This window comes from Manacus vitellinus, unplaced genomic scaffold, assembly GCF_001715985.3.
Source record: "Manacus vitellinus isolate BGI_N305 unplaced genomic scaffold, ASM171598v3 scaffold_17_pilon, whole genome shotgun sequence".
Lineage (NCBI taxonomy): Eukaryota > Metazoa > Chordata > Aves > Passeriformes > Pipridae > Manacus > Manacus vitellinus.
Window position 1 is genome coordinate 14405904 of NW_021939256.1, and position 22568 is coordinate 14428471.

The 22568-nt window shown below is 41.2% G+C and overlaps 1 protein-coding gene across 1 annotated transcript in view; it reads left to right on the plus strand.

Annotated features, from left to right (window-relative positions):
* Window positions 1-5902, plus strand: part of ANKRD33B (ankyrin repeat domain 33B) — a 42718-nt gene extending 36816 nt beyond the window's left edge. The window contains 1 exon segment of the mRNA XM_029958929.1: window positions 5061-5902. Coding sequence (XP_029814789.1) covers window positions 5061-5902 — 842 coding nt within the window.
* The last annotated feature ends 16666 nt before the right edge of the window (window positions 5903-22568 follow it).

The window sequence follows — 22568 nt, forward strand, 5'->3', positions numbered from 1 at the left end:
TGATTCAAAAGAAAACAGAATATCAGGGAGAACAAACCTTTAGCCATCCAGAAAATGGCTTTCTTGTCCTCTACCTTGAGTTTACCTACAGAAAGTTGTATCAACCTGTTTGTGCATCAGAGACAGTGAGGATACCAGAGATCATCCACTGACTAAAGAGGTCTAGAGTTAATATGTTCTTGAGTTTCTACATTGCAATTTATATACATGTTTTGGTGAGTATTTTGCAGTTCCTCACCTTTTCAGCTCAAAATAAGGGACACAAAGGAAGTGTGGTAAATTGCCTGCACCCATTTTAATATCTGAGTACTTTTTAGCACTGCAGAGTCTGCTGAAATGGAAGGAGGAAGATGTTCATTCAGAATGGATTTAGAAGTTGTTTGGGACTTAAGGGATACTGAGTGACTGCTGACAATAAAGTGCTACTGTGCTGAAGAAGGTCAAAGGAACTGTTATTAAAAGATTTGGTGAAAAAATCGATTTCACAAATAAACCAGCAAAGTTCTGTTAAAACATAAAAATGCATGGCAACATAGGAAGGAACACCCATAATCAGCTGTGGGTCTACTGGCATAGCTACAAAGCAGGTATGTGTGTTTAGAGAAGAGTTACAGCCAAGAGGTGTTTAAACCCAGTGTTTCTTCAGTGGCTTGGGTAAGACCTCTATGGATGGCCAGCTACTTACAGCAACGCAGGAGGTCAGTAAAGCAAAATAACTCACTTTCCCAGCTGGATTTGAAATCTGGATTGAATGTTGGATGTAGCACAGTCAGATGGGGAAAAAGGTAACAGCAATGTGTGACAGATGGTTTGAGCTGGATTGTTGAAGTGACTGCTCTTTCTGAAATTTGAGTTCCTGGAGGGTGGCCAAGGTCAATCACTACAAGATTAAGGCACTCTGAGACACTTGGACGTAATGTCGCTCTTTCAAAGTGAGTCTTTGGAACGTGTGAATTTGCTATTCGTGAGTGCACAGCGAGTAAGGGGGAACTCAGTCTCTCATCAGCAGTTTGTCACAGGCTGCTGCGCTGCCAGGACCGCGCCACTGCCAGCACTCATCAAGCGAGCCAGCCAGAAATGCTGGTTGTTATTCACGTGTCAAGCCCTGCTGTAATCTCCAGTGTAAATTCAGTGCTGCTTTAGTAAAGTTGTCAGAGTGGCCACAGATTTGGAGACTGAGTTTTAAATACTGCCTGCCTCAGTAGGCAACCAAGCTCAGGTTGGTAACAATACATGAGCTTCCTCACTCCCCATTTTTAAGCTCAGGTGTCAATTTTGCATCTCAAAGGACATTCAACCTTCTTAATAAAACACGATATTGATATCCTAAAGGAGCATGTGTATTCAAACTAATTGTGCTGAAAAATGATCTTCAGGGCAACTTTTTAGGAAAAGCAAGGCAAGTGGCAAGTGCAGTTTTCCTAAAAGAGAACTTGTAGGCTATGCTTACAGTGAAATGACAATTAGTTCAATAAGACAGCTATCACATTTACAAAGGGACATGACTATTCATGCCTATTCCAGATAAGGCATTCCACTGAATGACAGTTTTGTTGAGAAATGTCTCCGGACTTGTACAGAAAATCAATACAACTATACTAAATCACACCTTAGAAGAGATTTCATGATACAAGGTACAAAGTGAGCATTGATTTCTGTTGAAAGGTTGGGATTTCAATACTCCATAGTATTGTTTTCTGAGATAAACTTTCCAAAAGCCCTGGTGACTTATCTGTCAGGAGCCTTCTACTCCTCAAAGGGAGGTGAGCCAATGGTGACAGCATGGCCTCAGCACTAGCCTCATCAAAAAAGGCACTCCTTGAAGGAACAGAGCAGGGCTTGTGACAGAATCAGCCAATACTGCAGTGGTTGTTGGGCAGTCTAGGTGACAAGGGATAGTCTGTAGAGACAAGATAGTCTTGAGGTCAAACAAGACATTAAGTCTGTGGATCAGGGTCCAAACCAGCAAGGCACATGGCCAGGCTTAGCTCAGACAAGGAAAAGAGCTGAGTGCAGTTCCCAGGCAAAGGTGGGGAACCCCCAGTGAGCGCTTTCCCACATTGCTCTTTTTTAACAACTCTGATCCAAGGTCTCCTGGATGCACCATATCAGAGCTGGAATTACTTTTTCTTGAAGATAATGGTAAACAGATGTCTATACCTCTTGCTTGTTTACAAGCTGAGAATTAAATTTTATATTTGAAAACAATTCCTTTAGCTTCTCTTCTTCCTGTATTAATTCCTTGCTTGTTACATGTACAACAAGGAAACAACTTCCACATAGTCTGCCATGGTCCCAGTCACCTCTAGTGGGAAGGAGGACAGATCCAGGCAAGTGTTAAGAAGGAACTAGGGCAAGAGGCTACCCTGAGATGTGAGAGATTCAAGGGTAGGAACTTTGGGTAGGAAGTTTCAAAACAGGCTAGTGAAGCAGGAGGGTAAATGTTTGTATGTCTTTTTTCCTCCCCAGAGTGGTTTAACTGGAACTTCTGCAGTCATGAACCTCATCAAACCCTGCTGCCTCTGAGATCTTGCAATCCCTTCTTCAGTCCAGAGCTAATGAACTCTTTGATTTGATTGACTCTTCCTCCTCTTTGCCTCCTTTCTGTCTTCCAATCTGGGCCCCATGCTTGACTCATGCAGTACGCCTGTGCTCTTTCTCTCTGAATTGTCCTTTCTGCAAATTTCACTCAAATTACACTTAAACTGAGATCAGCTCTTTTGCTTAGGTTATCTCTGTCCATATTCACTCTTATCTGTGTCTCTAGCATCCTCTTTTTAGTAATTTTCTCAGTTGAGTTAGGACTCAACTTGTACTTAATAGGGTTAAAAGTAAGTTTTTTCCTTTGTTTTCCTGTAATGCCAAAACTTCCTTTGTGGGGAAGGTTATATTGAACCCATCACAAACCAATTCCTGGTTACCATTCCTTATATTAAGTTCCTCCTTATTCTAATTTGAAATGCTGTCACTAAGATAATCTATCCTGAAGAAAAAAAATTATCATGGTATTTCTCTACTCTTTTCCTCAGGTCTCAATCTCTGGACTTCTTCCAAAGTTATGGGATAGATTGTCTTTTCTTTTGTGGAAAGATCTGTGTAGGTCTGTTTTGTGTTTACTGTTTGAAAACGGTGCTTCATCTGCTATAGAAGCCCTTCAATAAGTCAAACGTTGTTCATATTCCAGCTTTAAACTCTTTCAAGGAACCCAGAAATTATCTACAGGGCCAGTAACGTGTGAACTGTGACTGAATGTTGCAAAGCTGAGTTATATTTAAAGCAGCTGGGCAAAGTGCCTGTCCCAGGGAACGTGCTGCAGACCTGCTGAACGAAGTCTGCACGCTGGAGCATGCAAAGCTCCCTCTGAGATCAGTCGAAGTTCAAAGGTAGAATATAAAACAAAGAATTTTCAGCTTAAAAACATCTCTGCCTGCAACCAGCATATTCACTCATTGTCCTACTGATTTAATTCATTCACCTACATGCCCACATACTGTAAAACATCAAGATGTGTGTGCCCAGGTGGTGTGCCCAGGGTCATTGCAGTGCAATTCACAGGATATGTGCCAGTTGTCAAGTCCCTGACACATCTATGAGATTCTTTTTAATTGTTGACAACAAGCCAGTTTTTGGACATACCTTTTGCATCCTTTAGCATTCACCAGCTGTAATGTGTTGGGTATTTGCAACAGTGTCCTGCTAGATTCAGCTTCCAAAACTACTTGTTGCTGCTCGTTCTGCAGCAATTCTTCCACAAGTGTACTCCGTATTGAGCTTCCACTGTCCTTTACAGAACTCTTCTGTGTAAGCAGAACTGGGCACATGCCACCCTCATGGACAAATGCCCACAGTCCCACCCTAATACCATAACTGAGAGGACTTCCCTGCAATTTCCTGGTTGACAAGGAATGTGGATATAGTACTAAGTTGTAAAGGAGGAGAAGAGTGTAACGCAACTTGAAAGCATAAGAGTGAAGAACAAGGGAAGAAACCTGTCTTTGGGGGCTTATGGGAACATGAAGAGATCAAAAGGAAGGCAAAGATGGAGAGGGATGGAGAAACATATGAAAAAAAAGAATGGTGATGGGGACAGATGTCAGAATTGAGGGATAAAGATCATAAATTGGGAATCGGAGGACAGGTCACTAGAAATCATTTTCTTTCAGGACCTGAGACTGTACTTCAAATGTCTAGGCCTCTGCTGTCTAACCAGTGCCTCAGCTGCCTCTCATGGCTGGTCCACTTGGCAGTAACAGTGTGTTTTTGCTACCAATAGGGCTGGTAATCTCAGGTAGATGAGAACAGCTGTTCTGGGCTCAGGCTGAAGGTCCATCTCATTCATTATCTACTCTCTGACATTTATGGTAACTTTCCTTATATTTGTTCACCCTTGTTACCATCCTCGCAACATTTCCTAATTCCATTCTGTCCTTTCAGAGATCATCATCATCACGGCTGGGCTTCGCGAACGAAGATTTGGGGCAAGAGAACATGAATTGCACACTTGTTTTCTCTACTCCCCTTTTTTTTCTTTCTATTTTTCTCCATTTTAAATGCGTTTCTAGAAATTCCTTGTATTTTATTCGCTATTTTCACCCCTAGTGAGCAGTGTGTTGATATTTTCATGGAACTTGTGATCACTAGCCCAAGATCTCCCTTACAAGTGGCAGTGATCAGTGCAAAGTCCAGTATTCTGTATGGGGAGGATTTTTGTGTACAGAATTGCTTCTTTCCATATTCATCACTCTCTTCTTGTCAGCTAAGTGAATCGATTTTAAAATGCCAGTCAAGATTAAGTGCAGCTGAAATTCGTAATTTCATTATTTGTATTAAGAGAATTTTATATATACAGCTTTGTTATTTTTTAGTTTGTTTTAAATAAATCAGGAGTTCTGAAAGTGAGGAACCTGATCTGTCCTTAGTGCATCTTCATTTTGATACAAATATTACTGTGTATCTTATATGACATTTTCTTGCAGGGACTCACCTCTGATCATAACAACAAAAGTGTGAGCACTTCATTAATTAACACTAATTGGTTTTCATTGATTTGTTTTTTTGAGGGGCAAATGTCCATGCGACTGACCCAAGCCGTGGACTGACTTCATGGGAATGGGCTTGTTTCACAGGAAGATCAGAATCTGCCTTCATCATGCAAAAGTTGATGGACAGGCCATGCCCAGAACAGTTTTCTGATCAATATAAACCAGAATGGCCAAAGATGAAGGAACTTCTTGCCAAGGCTGCAGAGCCAAAAAGCTGTTTGCAGAAGATTTCTGAGTGCGTACGGGCAGCTGTCTCATTCCGGTCTTTCTATGGCCCAGAAGAAGATGGGGTCCTTGACCACATGGTGAAGGTGACAACAAGCCTGGGCAGTCCTTTCATTGCTCTGGCATGCCGGACTGTGTGCCCAGGCAGCCCACCCTCTGTCGGTAAACGCAGACTGGCCGTGCAGGAAATCCTTAAGAAGCAGAGAGCAGAGGAGATCCGATCTCAAGACAAAGATCACGTTAGCAGCTACGAGAAGCTCTTTCAGAACTCCAAAGTCACAGTGATCCCCAAGAAGAAGGAACGTCGAGCCAGTCTGCAGCCCATCAGCCTTGCAGTGAACACAGTAGTCACGAGGAAAGCAAGCCTCCTACCGCTTCACCTGCTTAGACGGAGCAGCGTCAGGCCAGGATTTGTCATCCCCAAAGTCCGTGTCAGCAAGGCTCCTCCACCCACCTTCCAGCCAGAAAAGGCAAGAAGGAGGAGCAGTGCAAAGGATGACCCCTATTTGCAGATTCCCAAATGGAGATACAAGGAGCTAAAAGAGGAGCGGAAGAAGGCAGAGGAACAGGACAAGAATAGAGCAGCAGAGACTCAAAAGCTGAGGCAGGTGTCTCCTACCCGAAGCAGGACCTGATTTAAAGGCAGTTGTTTAGAAGGTTCTTGAGCTACTAGTCTTGTTATCTGAGCAAGATAACAGACTGAATGCCTTTGTGCAGGCCCACTGTTCATGGAGCTGGAATACTGAGCAATGGCCTTTAAAGTGCAGAAATACAGCAAGGGTTATGTCACAGCATGTCTGATGCTGGAGCACAATTATATTTTGAGATGGAAGACTCGCTAAGTTTGCCTGTCTGCTGTTGAGAGGAAGTTCTAAGTGGTGCAGTCCTCTTGCAGATTCCTGTTTTACCAGCTCCAGGTGAATGACTGAGAAACAGCTTGAAAAACAACATATATGTGACAGGATTATATTTTGTGTTTGTTCATTTTGTAATGGACAAAATGAAGGAGTTGTTCTTTTGACACTAGACATTCCTTCCTCTCCTTCCATAGGTAGATGTATTGCAAGGTTTTATAGTAATAATGAAAAGTTTAAAACATACCAGTGTTGGTGGCAGTGAAAATCCAGGTCTTCAATTGTTTTGAATATACTAAGCACTTTATTTCTCTTTCAGTAAACAAAGTTTAAGGATAAGTATTAAACTGTACAGCTCTATACAGTCTGTATGGATACAGGTCTTAATGCATATTGTTTGCTCTGTTGAATATAAAAAGGGCTGCATATGAAATATCTCTGCAGTTGAGGTATTCACATCTTCTGCAGGTATAAATCAAGGGCAGGGACTGATTTCTTTGAAGTCACAGAGAAGCTGAGATAAGATTTGAATGCCACCATCACCTAAGATTTGCCTCCCCTGTTAGGTTTCCCTTTATCCATTATCTGTTGTTTCCTCTTTAGTCTCAGGGAATTTTTTGTCGTTGCATTAAAATGTGAAATAAGGGAGATGGTGAGGCACAGGTGGGTTTTTTTCAGGTTGATATTTAAATTCCTGTTTTAAAAACCAGGTTTATTGTGAGCCTTTCCAGATTATAGCCAGGACAAGAAAATTATGCAGCTTGAAGAAGTTCAATTTTCCCAGGTATCAAGTCCAGCTATATACTACGAAATGCAGTATCAGGTAGCTCAGGCACTAATGTGGTCAGATGTCACTGTAATCTTTGATACTACACCTCTGGGTGCCCAGGGAGAGCAGTACCTCACCCCTCTCTCTCTCAACACTGGGAGAAAACCTTCCCTAGTATGTAAGTGCATCTCCAAGCAGCAGTTCCCACAGGTTGCTGCAGGTTCTTGCAGTCCATGTTAAGGCTTCCTTTGGTTTTACCAGCAGTCAGCCTGGGCAGCCTGCCAAACCCTGGCAAATTCTGATAAGGAAGGGCTGTAAACCTGCTGCTTGCTGAAGAAAGATGATGTTCATAGAAGTAGAGGTCAAACACAAACAGCAAGTCATACAGCACATCTCAGGGTAAGGTTTTGCTCAGGTTTTGTGCCTGTTTGAACTGAAATGTGCTGTGGTGTGTCCTCCTGAAGGTGTAGCTGTGCTGGAAGCCAGGCAAACCCCACCTCCTGCTGTCACTGGCTTCTCCCTTTAATTAAAGAGAGGGGAAACTTTTCCATCCTTTACTCCCACAGCACAAAACCTGGCCGTGGTCTCACTGAATTTGTAATGAAACTGTGCATGTCATGGGAGAAATAAATTCAGTTGATTGAAAACTAGTGCTCAGATCAGCACTGCCACCTCGCATCTGTGGTGTCAGGGCTTGACAGAGGTTATGACAGATGTCTAAAACAAGGATTTTGCACACAGCTTGTTCTTTTTACTTCTTGCTGGAGTAGCTGTGCTGGCCAGACTGCATTGCCAGGTACACTCCCAGGTCAGAGCTGGAGGAATATGCACCTGCTAATACACTTCCTGTGAATACGAAGAGGATTTTAGTCTGCAAGTGCATCAGTGCTGTGCAATTCATAGGCACCAATTTTACAATGGCTTTGGAGTGACCAGAATATAAGCTGAACTCATTACTTTGGAGAGTAGGAAGACAATCTTTTAGCTGTCTGTGGCAAAGGTATCAGGATGGATTTTGAATTAAATTGGATTGAATGGTTTAACTAATAATTTTTGTTTACTGCCAACCTAGCATTTTGAAGATTAGCACTCAGATTCAGTATCTGAAAAGTAACCTGTGCTGCAGGTGAGCACTTGAATTTGCACTTTCAGTATCACTTGCAAGAGATAGACAATTGACAGGTGCTCTCAGGGATTAACATACAGTATGTTAGAATTGGGGGCTGAAAATTAAGCCCATTTTCTAATCCTTTGTACTTTACTGTGTTTATGTGCATAAATATGTGATATTTCCATTAAAAGAGGCGCAAACTGTTAAACTTATTTGGCAACCTTATTCCTCAGAGGGGTTTGGGGATGCTGCCTTTCACTTTTCAGGAGATCTAAAAGCTCATTCACTTTCACCAAAGGACTCATCAGCACCACCTGAAATCAGTTCGGTTTCCCTGGAAAGAGTCATTGTGGGTTAACTTCCACTCCTTGTGAATTTTTCCATGGGAGTAAAACAAAACCACTACATTTGTCCCCCATCGGGCTTTGTCTGACTATCTCGGTGAAGAGAGAAGTCGCTGCTTTGCTGGCCTGCGGCCACATTGCTCTGCTGTAAACAGGTGGTCCCATACACCCTTATGGACAGTATGACTCCATTTTATGCATCTGTGTAAAGCTTTGCACTTGCTAGTTTGGAAATGCAGGCACAGGTCCCCATTGCCTTCCTCCCCTGCTGCCTCACTGTCCCCCAGCATGGTTTACCTCCTAAAAGAGAGCATGCAAACCCTTGGCAGCACCTCCTGGCAGCTGGACGAAGGGAAGGAAGAGGTGCTGCTGGAAAAGGATGCTCCCACAGAGAAAGGGACACTGATTCTTAGGGTTGAGGAAGGCTTTCTACGTGCCTTCAATACCAGGCTGCAGTCTCACACATTAGCAGAAAAGATACTTCTGAACACTGTGAATGAAACTGGAGCATGGGTTGTTTCTTCCTTCACAGCCATTGCTTTCCTCAGTACACTCTGAACATGTCACCACAATGCTCACTCACCAGGAAGCTCCCAGCCCAATAGGCTGACTTAATTCTGCAGTAAGAAGCAGGGATTTAATCTAGTGATGGTGGAAAGTGAAAAGCCCAAGCATTTCCCAACATTCTCTAAAATTATATAGTGGTTTCGTCTCTGGTGAGCAGTGATGTCATAAGGAAGAGACTACCATGGAAGGTTTTTCATATGGGAACAGAGAATTACATATAATTGCCTCCTTGGGTCACTATGTATTATTCATTTAGAGGGTTTTTTTTTTTAATGCCAATGAAAAACTGTTCCTTAAGCCTTGAGAAAAATCCTCACTGGGCTTCTTCACTGAACATCTTTTTCTTAATAGTCCTGAATTCTCATGCTGTCCTGCTGATGGACAGATATTAGGGCAGCCAGTAAAAAAACACCTTGAATAGAAAATGGCATACAGATATGAAATGTTCTTTTTTATCATCTACATTTCAGCAGATCACTTCCAAAAAGGACTGAAATTAGGACCCAATATGTAGAATATGCTGACTTGCAGATGGTCTGCACTGAAGCCTTCCCTTTTCTGTAATTCATGAGACACAGCTTGGTTTTGTTAGGTCTGCTCATTGTGCTTGATGACTTAACACTCCACAGTTTGTTTGGATACCCCACAGCCACAGGTGGGCAACAAGCTGGAAAGGACATTCGTGTCCATCTCCTCAGCCCATGTATTCCTGCTTGGCCCCCAGCAAACTGAGCATCTTGCTGCACTAGTTTTCTGCAAAATACTAAAGAAAAGTATTCTAAAGAATAATAAATATAAAATGAACATAAAAGAAATAAATTAAAAACATTAATAATATTACAGAATATTTACACAGCAGTGATTTTGGACAGAGTTGTAACAGAATTGATCAGGGGTTGGGCAAAATGCCATCTTGACAATAAGATAGTCAAATAAACCTGTCACCCAGCAGGCTGACCACCAGGGACCCTCTCCAGACTGCAGAGCAACCCAACTACCAACAGTTATGAGTTAAGACAAACACAAAGCCAAAATAACAACAAATAACAGGGAACATTATATAGGCCCTTCCCTGTGTACCTGTTCTAAAGGTGTTCAAGGTGTCCAGGCCTGCCCTTTAGAGAAATAATGTTGCCTGTAGGATCTGAAGACCAGAGGCAGCCTGCAGGGGGGTGGCAGTCTGGCTGCAGGATACACACAGATCACACAATGAAAAACTGAAACAATCTTGTTCAGAAAAGGAGACATCAAGTAATTGATTCTGGTATAGACATACTCTTTAAATGGGTCTAAGATTGCTCCTCTCTGTTAACAGGCAGGCCAAGAGGTAATTTTTTAGGCTGGGAAACACAAACCAGGGCTACAAATATGCTGTGAGGCAAAGGCTTCCTCAGAAATAAAACTCTTCAGCAGTGTAACTGGCTCACACAGGGGTAGTCCTGTATCAGCTCAGTTCAATTGGATACCCCTCAGGAGCTGTAAAGGTTGTCTGATGATCCTGGAGACACTTTTTCTAGAGTCTACCCCCAACCCATATGAAAAAAAAAAATAAAACAAAAGAAATCCTGCTACACATCCCCAGGTATCATGTCCCCCAACCATCTTTTCTGCTTGCAGAAGGTCAAGGTAGGGGTTACTTCCAGGGAAAGACTGTTTGGAAAGTCCACCAAGGAACAATACAGGAAAACTCTATTCCGAAATGTAGTGTTTGAAGTGTTTCTGACCACAGCTCTCAAGTCATCCAAGTAAGAAAAGAAAAAGTATTCATAAACACCTCTAGGAGTATTACAGGCCAACCCAGTATTACAAGGAAGCCTGGAGAACACCACATGGCAAATGAGAAGGTTCAACTCATCTTGCTTTGGAGAACAGGAATTTTCTTCTTTCTGGAGAATTCCTATGTACAGCTAAATATAGTATTTATGGAAAACTTCATAAACTCTAGACCCTTTTTGCATTGGCTGTGGAGCTGATGATCACTGGGAAGCATAAATGACATCAGCCAGATTCATACTTAGACCAACACGTGTTTTAAAATGCTAAATGCACTAAATAAAGATATCCCAAAGTTGGCAAACTGGATGCTCCAAATCAGATCCTTACCTATAAAATACCTATATAATTAAACAATTTAATGATATTAAATTAAACCTTACCTATAAAACTACCTATTGGCAACACAGTCACACACATTTTTCCTTCATATATAAAGTAATTGTTTTATATAAAAGTTTACAAATTTATAAAATTTATACATATAAAAATCCTCTTACTTCCCAGTGATAATATGAAGCACTCAAATATGTTATTGATGACCACCTCTAAAAAAGCTAGTATTAAATAATTGTTCTGTGAAAGGAACAAATTCAGGTTACAATATGAAGGCTACAAAGGGAAAACAGACCAGCTGCCTTTTCACTGAACACTGGAGCACTTGCATGTGAAGAGGAAGGGGATTATGTGAAAAATTGTACTTCATCGGATAATTAAAGTTATTATGCATAATCATTTTGCCTAGTCAGGTTTAAATTTGCCACTTGTCTTGGCACATTTGAATTTACAATGGTCATAGGATGCTTTTGTGTCTATAAAAGTGTGCACAGGTTTGTGGATAATTAGTGGGCCAAATGCTGCTGTTTCAGTCTGCTCCCAGGAAAACAGGAGGTTGGGAAAATGGGTTCAGGTGGTTCATTTTCCCTTTCCCATTGTAGCAGCTTCCCACTACTTTGCCTAAGCCCTTCCTCCCTAACAGATGAAAAATAAACAGAAACCCTCAAGAGGCAGATGTGCAGAATCCATGCTCACAGGTGCCATCCTGGATGCATTCAGTGATTTCTCATAAGGCCCTGGTCATGCAGTGAGCTCCTTTAAATGTAGATCAAGAAAGGGGCACAGGAATTGCTTCAACATCTCTGCTCTGTGTGTGTGCACGTGCATGTGTGTGCCCATGGTATTTTTACTCCTGGTGCCATAGTAACTGAAGTCAGCTCAGTGCAGCTTTAACCACCAAAGCTGCTTTCTGAATCTCTATACACAGCTTTCTGCTGACAGAGGCGATAAAATATTTACTTTCCAACCACATCCAGCAGTAGGAGTTAAGGTTTACTTTTGTTTGCTGCCGTTATATGGAAGCTTCTTGCAGAAGCCAGTAGCGTCAGGATGTTCTGTATTACTAGGACACAAATCAATAAGAAAATGGGGAATATAAGTAATGGCCCCACTAAAAGTTCTGTTCCAAAACAAGGTGAAGAAGTGTTTCAAAAGAATATACAAACATAGTTGTACTGAAAGCAGACATGCTGTATGATCAGTTTGGCTGCTTTTCCAGGGAAATGTAGTTGAATAGTTGTCATGCAGCATTTACCCAGCTTCTGTGCAAGGGAAATGTGGCCTTTGACCACCTGGTATCCTTTTCCAAAAGCTGCAGTCACAGCCTCCTGAAGTGTATCCATGTGAGTGAAATAAAACATTTGTTTGGTGAGCAATAGAACCAAACAGACCAGCCATATTACACTAATTTTTCTTTGTTTTCCTCTCAAAAATTTGTTTGGCAAACTCAATTGCAACTAATGTGCTCAGTTAAAAACATTCTTTGTGGATGTTTTGCACAATCAATTTTTCACTTGTGATTTTTGAAAAACATGAGTTTTACTCTTTGTATGATTGACTACATTATCCCTTGTTTTTGTTCATAGGCACAGTGAGTGTGTTTGCCTGTGGTCTCCCAGCCAGTACAAGGTGACCTCCAGCAAGAGCCTATCTAGGCTTATATAGGGTTTCCTATATCTGCCCTGTTCTTTGCTAGAAGAAACTGTCAGCTGCTGAGTGGCTGATCCTCAAAAAACAGTCTTTGCTGTGTGACAGCAGCTGTTTTGGTCATGGTAACTGATGGGCACTAGTTTTGGTTGTATGCTCAAACCGGGTTCTCCACATTCTTGGATAATCACTTGCCCAACAATTTGCCTGCTTATGAGCCTTAAATATCCTGAACTGTCTTAGAGTTTCCCTGACTGACTAAGCTACTGTGCTTAGTGAGAAAGCCGAGAGAAAAGTGCTGTGTGTCAGCTGTCCAAAGAGGAAATAGCCACCAGACAAGGTCTGGTCTATATTTAAAAACAAAACCAAAAAAAACCAGTTGAGCTGGTTTAACTGAAAATTAAGCTGAACAAATGTGCACAAACTCTCTTGGGTTGGTTTTAATCAGGCTAATATTCACTTGACTTAATCAATCAGAAGCAGTTGGAGGTTAAAGCAATATAAATTATTTACCCTGAAATCAGCTTCCACACAGAAAGCTGTGTCAGCTTAACTAAATTGTTTCCAGTGAAGAGGGCTGCCTTTCCATATCCTCAACCTGGGGGAAGGCTTTGACCCAGGCTTTCTTCTGACCTGTGCTGGTTTCCTTGCAGCTTTTGTTTTTTCCAATAAGGTACTTGTTTCTCTCTACAGCAGGTTACTGATGAGCTCTCTCACAGACAGCAGAGTCAATGGCGTCTCCTGGAGCACTTTTAGTGCCTCTTGCTCACCTTTGGCTAATTACCAGTCTCACAACTGCCATGGACCCTTCCCTTCGTGCCAGCTCCAGCACCACGCTGCAGCTTTGCTCTGACATTGGGATTTGGGAAGCTCTAAATGCCTGCATGCAGTGCTGGGTAAGAGCTGCATTGTCACCGTCCTCTGCAGAGAACTGCTCTCTTTCCATCAAGTAAAACACTAGCTTAATCTTTAATTCAAGGCTGTCTTTTGAGGATCACAGCCCCAGCTCAGGAACAAAGTGAGCCTGACAACAGTCACAGGCAGAAGATGAAATATTAATCCATGCTTTCGTGACATCCAGACTGGATTATAGTAATTCCCTGTCTGCAGGTCTCCCAAGGCCACCTCCTACAAAACACAACTTGTACAGAAGCCAGCCATGGGATTTAACCATGTACTGCAGACAAACAGCTCACCTGCCAGACTCTAAACTTGGGTCTTGTCTGGAGACCTCTGTTCCTTCTTTATCTCCAGGTATGCTCTTCAATTGCCAGGTGTAGATCCCATTCATAACTGTAGCCATTTTTAGTCACTAAAAAAAAATCCCAGCTTCAGGATACGTGAAAGAAAAAAAGTGCATAAAATCTATAAATATGCTAGGAAAGTTCTACAAATATGGTTGGCAAACTCTGGCTCTTTCCCTCCTAAGCCCATTATCCCAGGACACAGAACATATGTTATATTGGTCACTCTTCCTCTATTAGAGGATTGAATCACATTTCCTCAGGGCAAGAATTAGTTAACTTGAAAAAGCAACAAAATGAGGCCATGTGAAGAGCTGTGTTGTACACCAGTCAACTCACATATGACTAAAGTAAAGAGAATGTGAGGTTGAATGAGAGAAAGAAAACCACCACCACCGGAAGATATGGCTAAAGAAAACACTGAGGGAAGAAAACAAGTTAAATCCAACATCACCATCTGAGTATTTCCAGAAGTATCAAAGCTGCAGCTGTTCCTGTGTTGAATCAAGTGCAGGGCTTGTTCCAGCCAGACTTGCTTACTTCCTGTGTGCCTCAGTTTCGCCCTGAATTAAAGAGAAATATTTTTCTAAATCCCAAGTTAATTCATAAGGTCAGCTCTTGGTTATCACGTAATGAGGGAAAAGGATGGATTGGAAAATCCACAGAAATAAAACCACGTAATGAAAACTATGTCAGTCAAACAAACAGAGCACATGACATCTATTGGCTTTGGAAAACCATGTAAAGCTCTTTACAGATGGCAGAGGCAGTTTGGACAGCAGGAGCCAGAGTGGAGCCTGAGGTGGTCCCAGTGGCAGTCTTTAGATGTCAAATGATAGTTAGGCCAGACACACTCAGAAAGTAGATCATGTGCTGCTGCTCATGGCTGGAGAGTGGTTGAACCCATAAAGTTTCCGGAGACAAAGAAGAGCAGGAGTGCTCATGCATTCTCTACAGTACAGATATATAACATCAAAGGTATCCTTCTTCAAAAGCCACTGGGAATACAACTCTATACTTCTCTCTGAATAATAGGAAACTGATAGTATCTTTGGTCTGTTTTTCCCACTAAGTGGGAAAATGAATATTTTAATAAAATGAATAGGTAAATGAATATTTGCTCTATAGCAAAAAGTACACTGAAAGCTTTGCCTAGAAATGCAAGACTAAAAAAGTTTTGCATTATACCACCATCATGCCCTACTTTTCTGAAGAGTTTAGAGTTCCAGCCTTTGAAGATTCCAGTGGGCTATTTAACAGATTTATGAAGTTATGAAAGCAAAAGTCAGGTCTGTGCTGTATAAATGCCATTAAATCCCAGTGTTGCCATTTCCCATTAGCTGGGCTCTTCTGAAAGCCTTGTGCCAGCCGAGAAGACACATCAGAGGATGACACTTAAAAGGAATTAAATGAACTCAGGGCAGAGAAAAAGAGGAGGGAGAGGCAGCAGCAGTAACCCAGAAGCACCAGTAAGTCAAACAAAGTCAAGATCTAATTTAACAGTGATCATCCCCCACCAGTTATTTAAAAATCACATTAATGTATGGACACGAGTCTTCTTATAGAATTGTGGACTTACTCAAAATAGTCTTTGGATTCCTAGACCCAGGGAAGAGTGAAGACACCCTTGGGGCCTGAAGGTCTCTCCCCTGTGCCAGAGCAGACATGCTGGTCATGCCACAATTACCAAAACCAACCCAATCCTGTGATAATAAAGCTTATGAAATGAGTGCAAGGTTCCTTAAGTATGCATTAATAAATGTTTCAAGAGAATAGCAGGTATTCTAGTTGGGGCAAGGTTGCTTTTTAAATAGGCTGTGCAGTTTTCAAGCATCAGCTTTTCCTCAGTTCCTTTGTACTTGTCCAGAAACGTAGTTGAGAATGCTGATATTTGGATGGGATTGTAAAACCTTTCTAGGCACGAAGAGAGAGTCATGAGTGAGCATGAAGCAGGTGGTGATAAACTAGGCACTGGGGATGACCCAGTCAGCTACACCCAAGCACTGTCACAGGCTGGAGGAAACACAGCACTTTCTCATCTGATTTATACAAAGTTATTGAAGTAAATAGAAAAATTAATACTATGGTCAGTACAGGAGTCAGTCATCTTATTTTAATATGAACTTGAATGTGTTTTACCCTGCTTTCAGCTTCAGTTTTAATGATGTTGTCATTTGCTAACCCTGAGTTTCGAAGCCAACAATGCTATTAAGATACGTGAAGAGTACTTTTTTTTTTTTTTAAAGCCGGCTTTAGGCAGTCAGAAAACCTGTACATCACTGCACTGGTTACACTGCAGGAGTTTAAATGGGAATTCTTGAGCATCATACTACATCCACACCTCTACAGCAAGGTCTACATCTGCTAAATTCTTTGGGAGTCACTCATACCTTTCCCAGGATTCCTTGCTAAGTGTTTCTGCTAATTTCAATTATGTGCACATCTTTCCTTTGAGAAAATATCTACTGAGTTGGGCAGTGAATGCTGGGATGCTGGCAGAGCGTGTAGCTATTTAAGGGTTTTTTCACATCTGTTTTCACAGGCAAACCCTATTAAATTGTAACAATAAACCACATGGATTTTACTGGTAAGCAATCAATTTCCATGAAAGATAACAAAAGCTTTACTGAAAGGGGCTAGAAATCCAAATCCCTTAAAATCTGAGTCCATATTCTAAACACCATGCTCTAGGCATTGCTGTAAACACTGCTTATTGAGGGACTTAGTGTGTGCTTTTCTTAGGTTACTCATAAGCATCACCAGAAGACACAGTCACATGCGGTGTGTAACCCCGTGTTTTATGTCTGATACAAACTCAAAACATATCCCGTGGTCCAGAAGAAAACACATTTTTTGTCCCCTCTCCCATCAGCTGCTCACCAGCAAAAGCCTTCCCAGACTCTCCTAAAGAGTAGTGTCTGACAGCTGGATGCCGCTGGTCACCACAATTGCCTCATGTGCTGGGGCTCCCTGAGCTGCCTGACCCCCAAAGACTGTGCAAGGCAGTGTCCTGAGAAGTGGCCCTGGCAGTGGCCCTCTAAATTCCTACATCAGTAACACTGGGGTGTGAACCTCAGAGACCCTCACCAAGGAAAGGTACAGAGATCATATTCTGGTCTTCCATGTAGGTCTCTGGCTAAGACCCAAGGCTGTGCACTGCATCATCCATAGAACTGACTGGGAGAGAACAACACCAGGAGACTTACCTCTAATACAAAAGGATCTTGAGAACACTCAAAACCACCGCTACTTTATAACATCTTTTAGGCTTTGTTGTTGCTCCAAGGCAGCCTTGAAAAGCCTTGTCTTTGAGTAGTTAATTGTTTTTTTCCCTGATGTACGATGTCTGTCATGCCAAGACTCTTCCAACTTAGCTGACTCCAGGGGAAGTTTCTGAGCAAAGCCGCTTTGGTGTCACCATTTCTCCCCTTGCCGAGAGGTTCCCATCTGGGACATCAGCAACAGCAAATGCACAGCTCGGTGCTCATGTGTGTATTTCTCATGCACGTCCCAGTTGTTGTGTCCAAAGCATACATGCTCATGATTTGCTTACTCTGAGTGCCTTAGACAAAGTAATCACCCATAATTATGTGAGCTAGATTCATTCCTTTTAAGAATTGCACCTTCCTTAAGAAATCTCATTTCTGCTCCTTCCAGCCCCAGGTTCAACACTTCTAAGGCATTTCTAAGAAGTAGAAATGTAGCATTTCCCTCTCAAAATATCAAGGCTAGAACAGCCCAGCTGCCGCAGCACCACAACATTATTTTTTTGTTAATATCTTCCCCAAATTCTGCTTGTCTTCCAAACCAACCCTCAGTGAATCTCCACTGCCTGCCTGACTCTCACATTCAGTGGCAGTTTTAGGGAGTGAAAAGATGCGAGTTCAGCTTGACGTCTCTCCCCAGGATGCTCTCCTAGCCGCTGCTTTGAGTCACCTCCTCACACCTGGATGAGTTTTTACCGCTAAGCAGTCTAGCCTACCACAAAACAGTACCAGTTGCTACACCAAATTTAATCCGTGGCTTTGCGAGGCACATGCAGGAGCCAGGCATGATAGGCTGTCCTTGACAGTGGCAGCACTGGAAAAGTGAGATGCCAATAGATGACACAGGCCTATGTGTTAGATATTGCTGCCTCAGAGTGACTCCAGGTCCAACAAGCTTTGCTTACAAGTGAAGCACCCCCTCCTCCCCCTTAGATGGTGTTTTTGCAGAATCTTTCTCCATCTTTCTTTCTTTCCTCCCTTGTTGTGGCTGATGGGAAGGGCTGTGAAGCCAGAAAAAGTCTCACCCAAATCTGCATTATGTTGAAGTAATGCTCCAGCCAACTCCAGCAGATGCTGTCAGCAAGCTGTAAAGGGATTGAAGATTCCTTCTTAAGAAGCATTTCTGTTAAGTTTGCAGAATAAAAACAAGTTCACCTCTTCCTTTACATTGAAGAGTTTCTGCTGCACAGCTGACGAAAGGCAAAAAGTCTTCAATTCTATTGTTATTAATGCCAGTAAATATGTCTGAAAATACACGGGGCTCATATTCATTTCTTGTAGCTTATATTACCTATTAGAACTATAATGCTATCAAAGTAATGTTCTCCATTTACATCAGCTCTAGCATTTTACCTTGAGTACAAATGCTAAGCTATCAAAATGCAGTGCTCATAATGAACACAAAGGTGCCATCTTTATTTAGACACCTTTCAGAGTAGTAGTGCTGGGTCACTAATGCTGTTTAGAATTGCTTCTCAAGGTAATTGGTGTATCTCTTCTCCCTGAAGTGCTGTGCTTTAATCTTTTCACTCAATAATCTTAGCCACAGAAATTTTTGTATTTTCAGAACATAAAGGACTATAAATCAAGAGTGAAGTTCCTGCTTGAATCTGACTATTCAAAGCATTTCAATAGCACCTGCAGGCTGAGCAGACATCTTACCAATTGCTTTGTAGTCTTGCTTCATTATAGGCAAAGTAACACATAAGTAAAGGAGAAATTGCAGACCAGTAACCCTGGGACTGCTTTTGTAAATAAATAAAAGATATATATTTTTAAAAATATATGTTTATTTATAATGTTTATATCATACCTCAAGAAAGGGTTGTCATAGGGCTTATGTTTGTTTCTGCTGAATAAGGAGCACTTGTTTATTAGGAACAGCAAAATTAGCATATTTTTCCCCTAGTTATTAAAATTGAGTTTACAATTATACAACAAGTACATGTATATTACATGTATGTTACAATAGTTATTTCCCCCCCCTTCCTGTCTAGTAAGCTAATTTACTCTGAAGAATTTTTTTCTACTGTTTTCAAAAGAATTCAAGTTTTCACTTATATCATCTTTTCTTCTAAACTTGCTGTTCCAGAAAGGAGCACTGCACAGACCGATGCTCCATCTTTCAAGGAGTGTTGTTGAATTCCAGTTTCCTATTTTGGAAATCATGGGACCTACACAACAACAGGCTGGAGTCATATTTTGCATGACAAATTTCATTTCACTCTCTGAAGCCAGGGCTTTATAAGCCATTTGTCAGCAAAAAGCCCATAAATCAATGGTAAAAAAAGTGACTTAGCAGCAACCAAGCTGCATAACTGAAGATGGGACACAACCATCTAACACCAGCATTTCTCCGCAAAGCTCCACAAACACAACTCACATAAAGGAAAGGATCTGCCTGCAAGTGTACTCCTCCACCACTTTTCAGGTTGACAAGCTTTACAGTGTTTGAGAAGAGAGACATTTGGAGGTCCCTACCTATCTCATGGTTTGACACTCCAATCCTGCAAAATAAATCTGAATTTACCTCAATTCCTTGGAGAGTATCACTGAAGTTAATAGGACTCTAAACACAAAGTAGAAATCATTTGAAAAATTGGTGGCCTGCAGGGGATGGAAAATAAGATGCCTTGAAGGAACCTACAATTTTAGGAATCCAAAATCTCCCAGAAGAGATCTGCTTAGATAATACTGGTAAAATTTTCCATACTATTTAATGTATAGATTTTGCCTTTTAAGATTCTGTCTTTTAATCTGCACCCACTGAACAAAGTCGTTCCTGTTGTGAAGGACCAGCCATTACAGAGTGACACAGCCTGCACACCATGACAGCCAAGTACCAAACTGGGTGTGTAAACAAACTAAAGGTGTGACCCTGGGGGGAAGGGATAAGTCATTATAACAGTCCAATCACACTCTATACTTTCTATAAATATTTACCTTAGCAACAACTGGATGAGGGTGAACCAACTATCAGAATGCAAAGCAGAGCTCCTGTACTATGAAGTTTCCAGTGTGTATGTTGTAGGAGCTCTTTGGTGCAGTGGAAAGCTAGGCCGAGTGTTTAAGCAACATCCTCATAATAAGCTCAGTTGAAACACTTACTTAAGGCTTCAGCCTTTCATTCCAAAACCCTCCAGCTGTCACAACTGTCACATCAGCAGCGGGCTAATATTTATTATGTTCTGGGTAATAAATCAGACCTTAAAAGAGAATTCTTGAATTTGCTATTCATTATCTTTTATTCAGAGGGAAGGAATTAGGTAAGGAATTAGCTTCTAATGTGAGCCTTTTTATTAGCAACTCAGATGTAACACAGTGAAAAGCTAGCTGCAAAAAGGATAAGTGTTCACCCAAACTCTGTGTTCCAAAGTATCTGATCTGCCATTGCTTAGAATCTCTGGAGTAAACAAAATCTTACATCTTAGTTTTTGAAATTGACTGTTCTCTCTCTTTGTAGGTACTCATGCACATGAATAATAATTAGGCCTCAGTTCCACTAGAATATGTCTCAGTTCCACATCCTACACACACATATACCTAGGGCTGCCTTTTGCAGCAAAGAGAGATAATACATATTTCTTTTTGCTAACCCTTGTAGGTTAGAAGAACCAGAAGTTTTATTAAAGTTTGCATTTGCAGAGTTTACTCATTCAAAGGCCTCTCCCAAGCAAAAAGATTCAAAGACATGCAGATTTACAAATTGTAGTCCTTTCAGTATGTAATTAGGCAGTGGAAATTGAGGTCACCGAGCAGCATAAGAAATGGTCAGTATACAGTTCTAAAATGATATGATAGCTCTGTTTCTTTGCTCTCATCATGTTCTAACAAGTTTTACAGAGCACAACTAAATCTACTTCTATGCTGATCCATTTACTATTCTATTTTTAATACTTAAGGGTTACTGGTCTAGTCACAGCTCCTGTTCACTACAGATTTAAATAGATCAAAAATTAAAACAAAGTGTGCAACATTCCACTGGCATGTGCCCCCACTGCAGAGTGAGATACATCACTTGAAAAATTAAATAAAGTTTAAGACGAGGTGGACATGACTTTAGAAATAAGGCTGCTTTCATTACTTCTTTAAATACCAAGCAAAGTTTTCAGTTAAATACAGTAGGCTCATAAGTAAGAATAAAACAAGGAGAAAGGTGATGCCTCTCTTCCTTCTGACCCAGACACTGGCTTGATGCTGCAATTTTACTCAGAAAGGCATTGAACATACCCATGGTTTCAGTCATGTCTGAAACATAGCAAGATATTTGTTATTTCAGCTGCTACCAGCATGCAGAGATGCAGAGATCAGTAGCTAGCTTTTGCTTTTCATTTTAACTAAATCCACTGTTCTATATTTCAAGAGCCCCTTCTGCTTTAAGAGGGAAGCCAAGTTAGTTGCTGAGCTCCCCAGTGAACTCACTTCACTGTGCAAGAAAGCAATGTCATTATCCATCTTAACGAGGTATCAGATAGCTACTGACACCTGAGACAGCCTACTACAAGCGGTTTGTAAGAAGTCATTTTACACACCTTCATAACCTGATGCTTATTTCTGAGTCAGAAAGGATAAAAAAATTTTTGCTGAACCAGCTTTAGTCATGTCAATGTGAGAATACACCAAAGATAATGTGACGTGTCCTCGCTGACGCTGACAGCGATCAATAAACTGCTGATCAATTTTTATAATCCTTAAAATCACTGTGGATTACTAATGCTTTCCTTTTTCTAAAGCTACGAGTGATCTACGGAATGCCAGACACTCAAGTTTTCTAAAAATACCTCCAATGTAAGCTGGACAGCAGAGATTATATTGCAGGGCTTCTTTCAAGGTCACTTGCAAGATCTATGCTTACCACGGCTTTCGTATCTGCATTTCAGCTTTGTCGCTGGCAGCACTGGCAGTGTGTTTTACAAAAAATCAACAGCATCCATGCATGCTCATCAGCTCCAAATAGTAATAAATTACGTTCTCAGAAAAATGTATCATATTCTCACCTCGGATCAGCATTCTGAAGCAAAGGGAAACAGTCGTTGCAACAGAAATTACTTTGTTCATGGGGAGTTTTGTCAAATAAAATGTATTCCACCTCTCCTCTTAGGCTTTCTATCTAAATACTAGTGCTTCTATTTTATGAAAAGATTCAAAAAAACGGTATATAATAGATGCAGTCTCTTTTCTGATGGGAGATGAGGAAAATCAATAAATGCACGTCTTGAAGGAGACACAAGAATGCAGCAACAAGCAAAATACAAACCTCCATCTTCCTAAGAAATCACCTTTACTATTTTATATAATACAATCTTGTACAGCACTTACCAAAGGTTACAGCTACAATGCAGATTTACTTTACCCATCTGTTGAAGAAATCTGAAGATTTACTGCTGTAG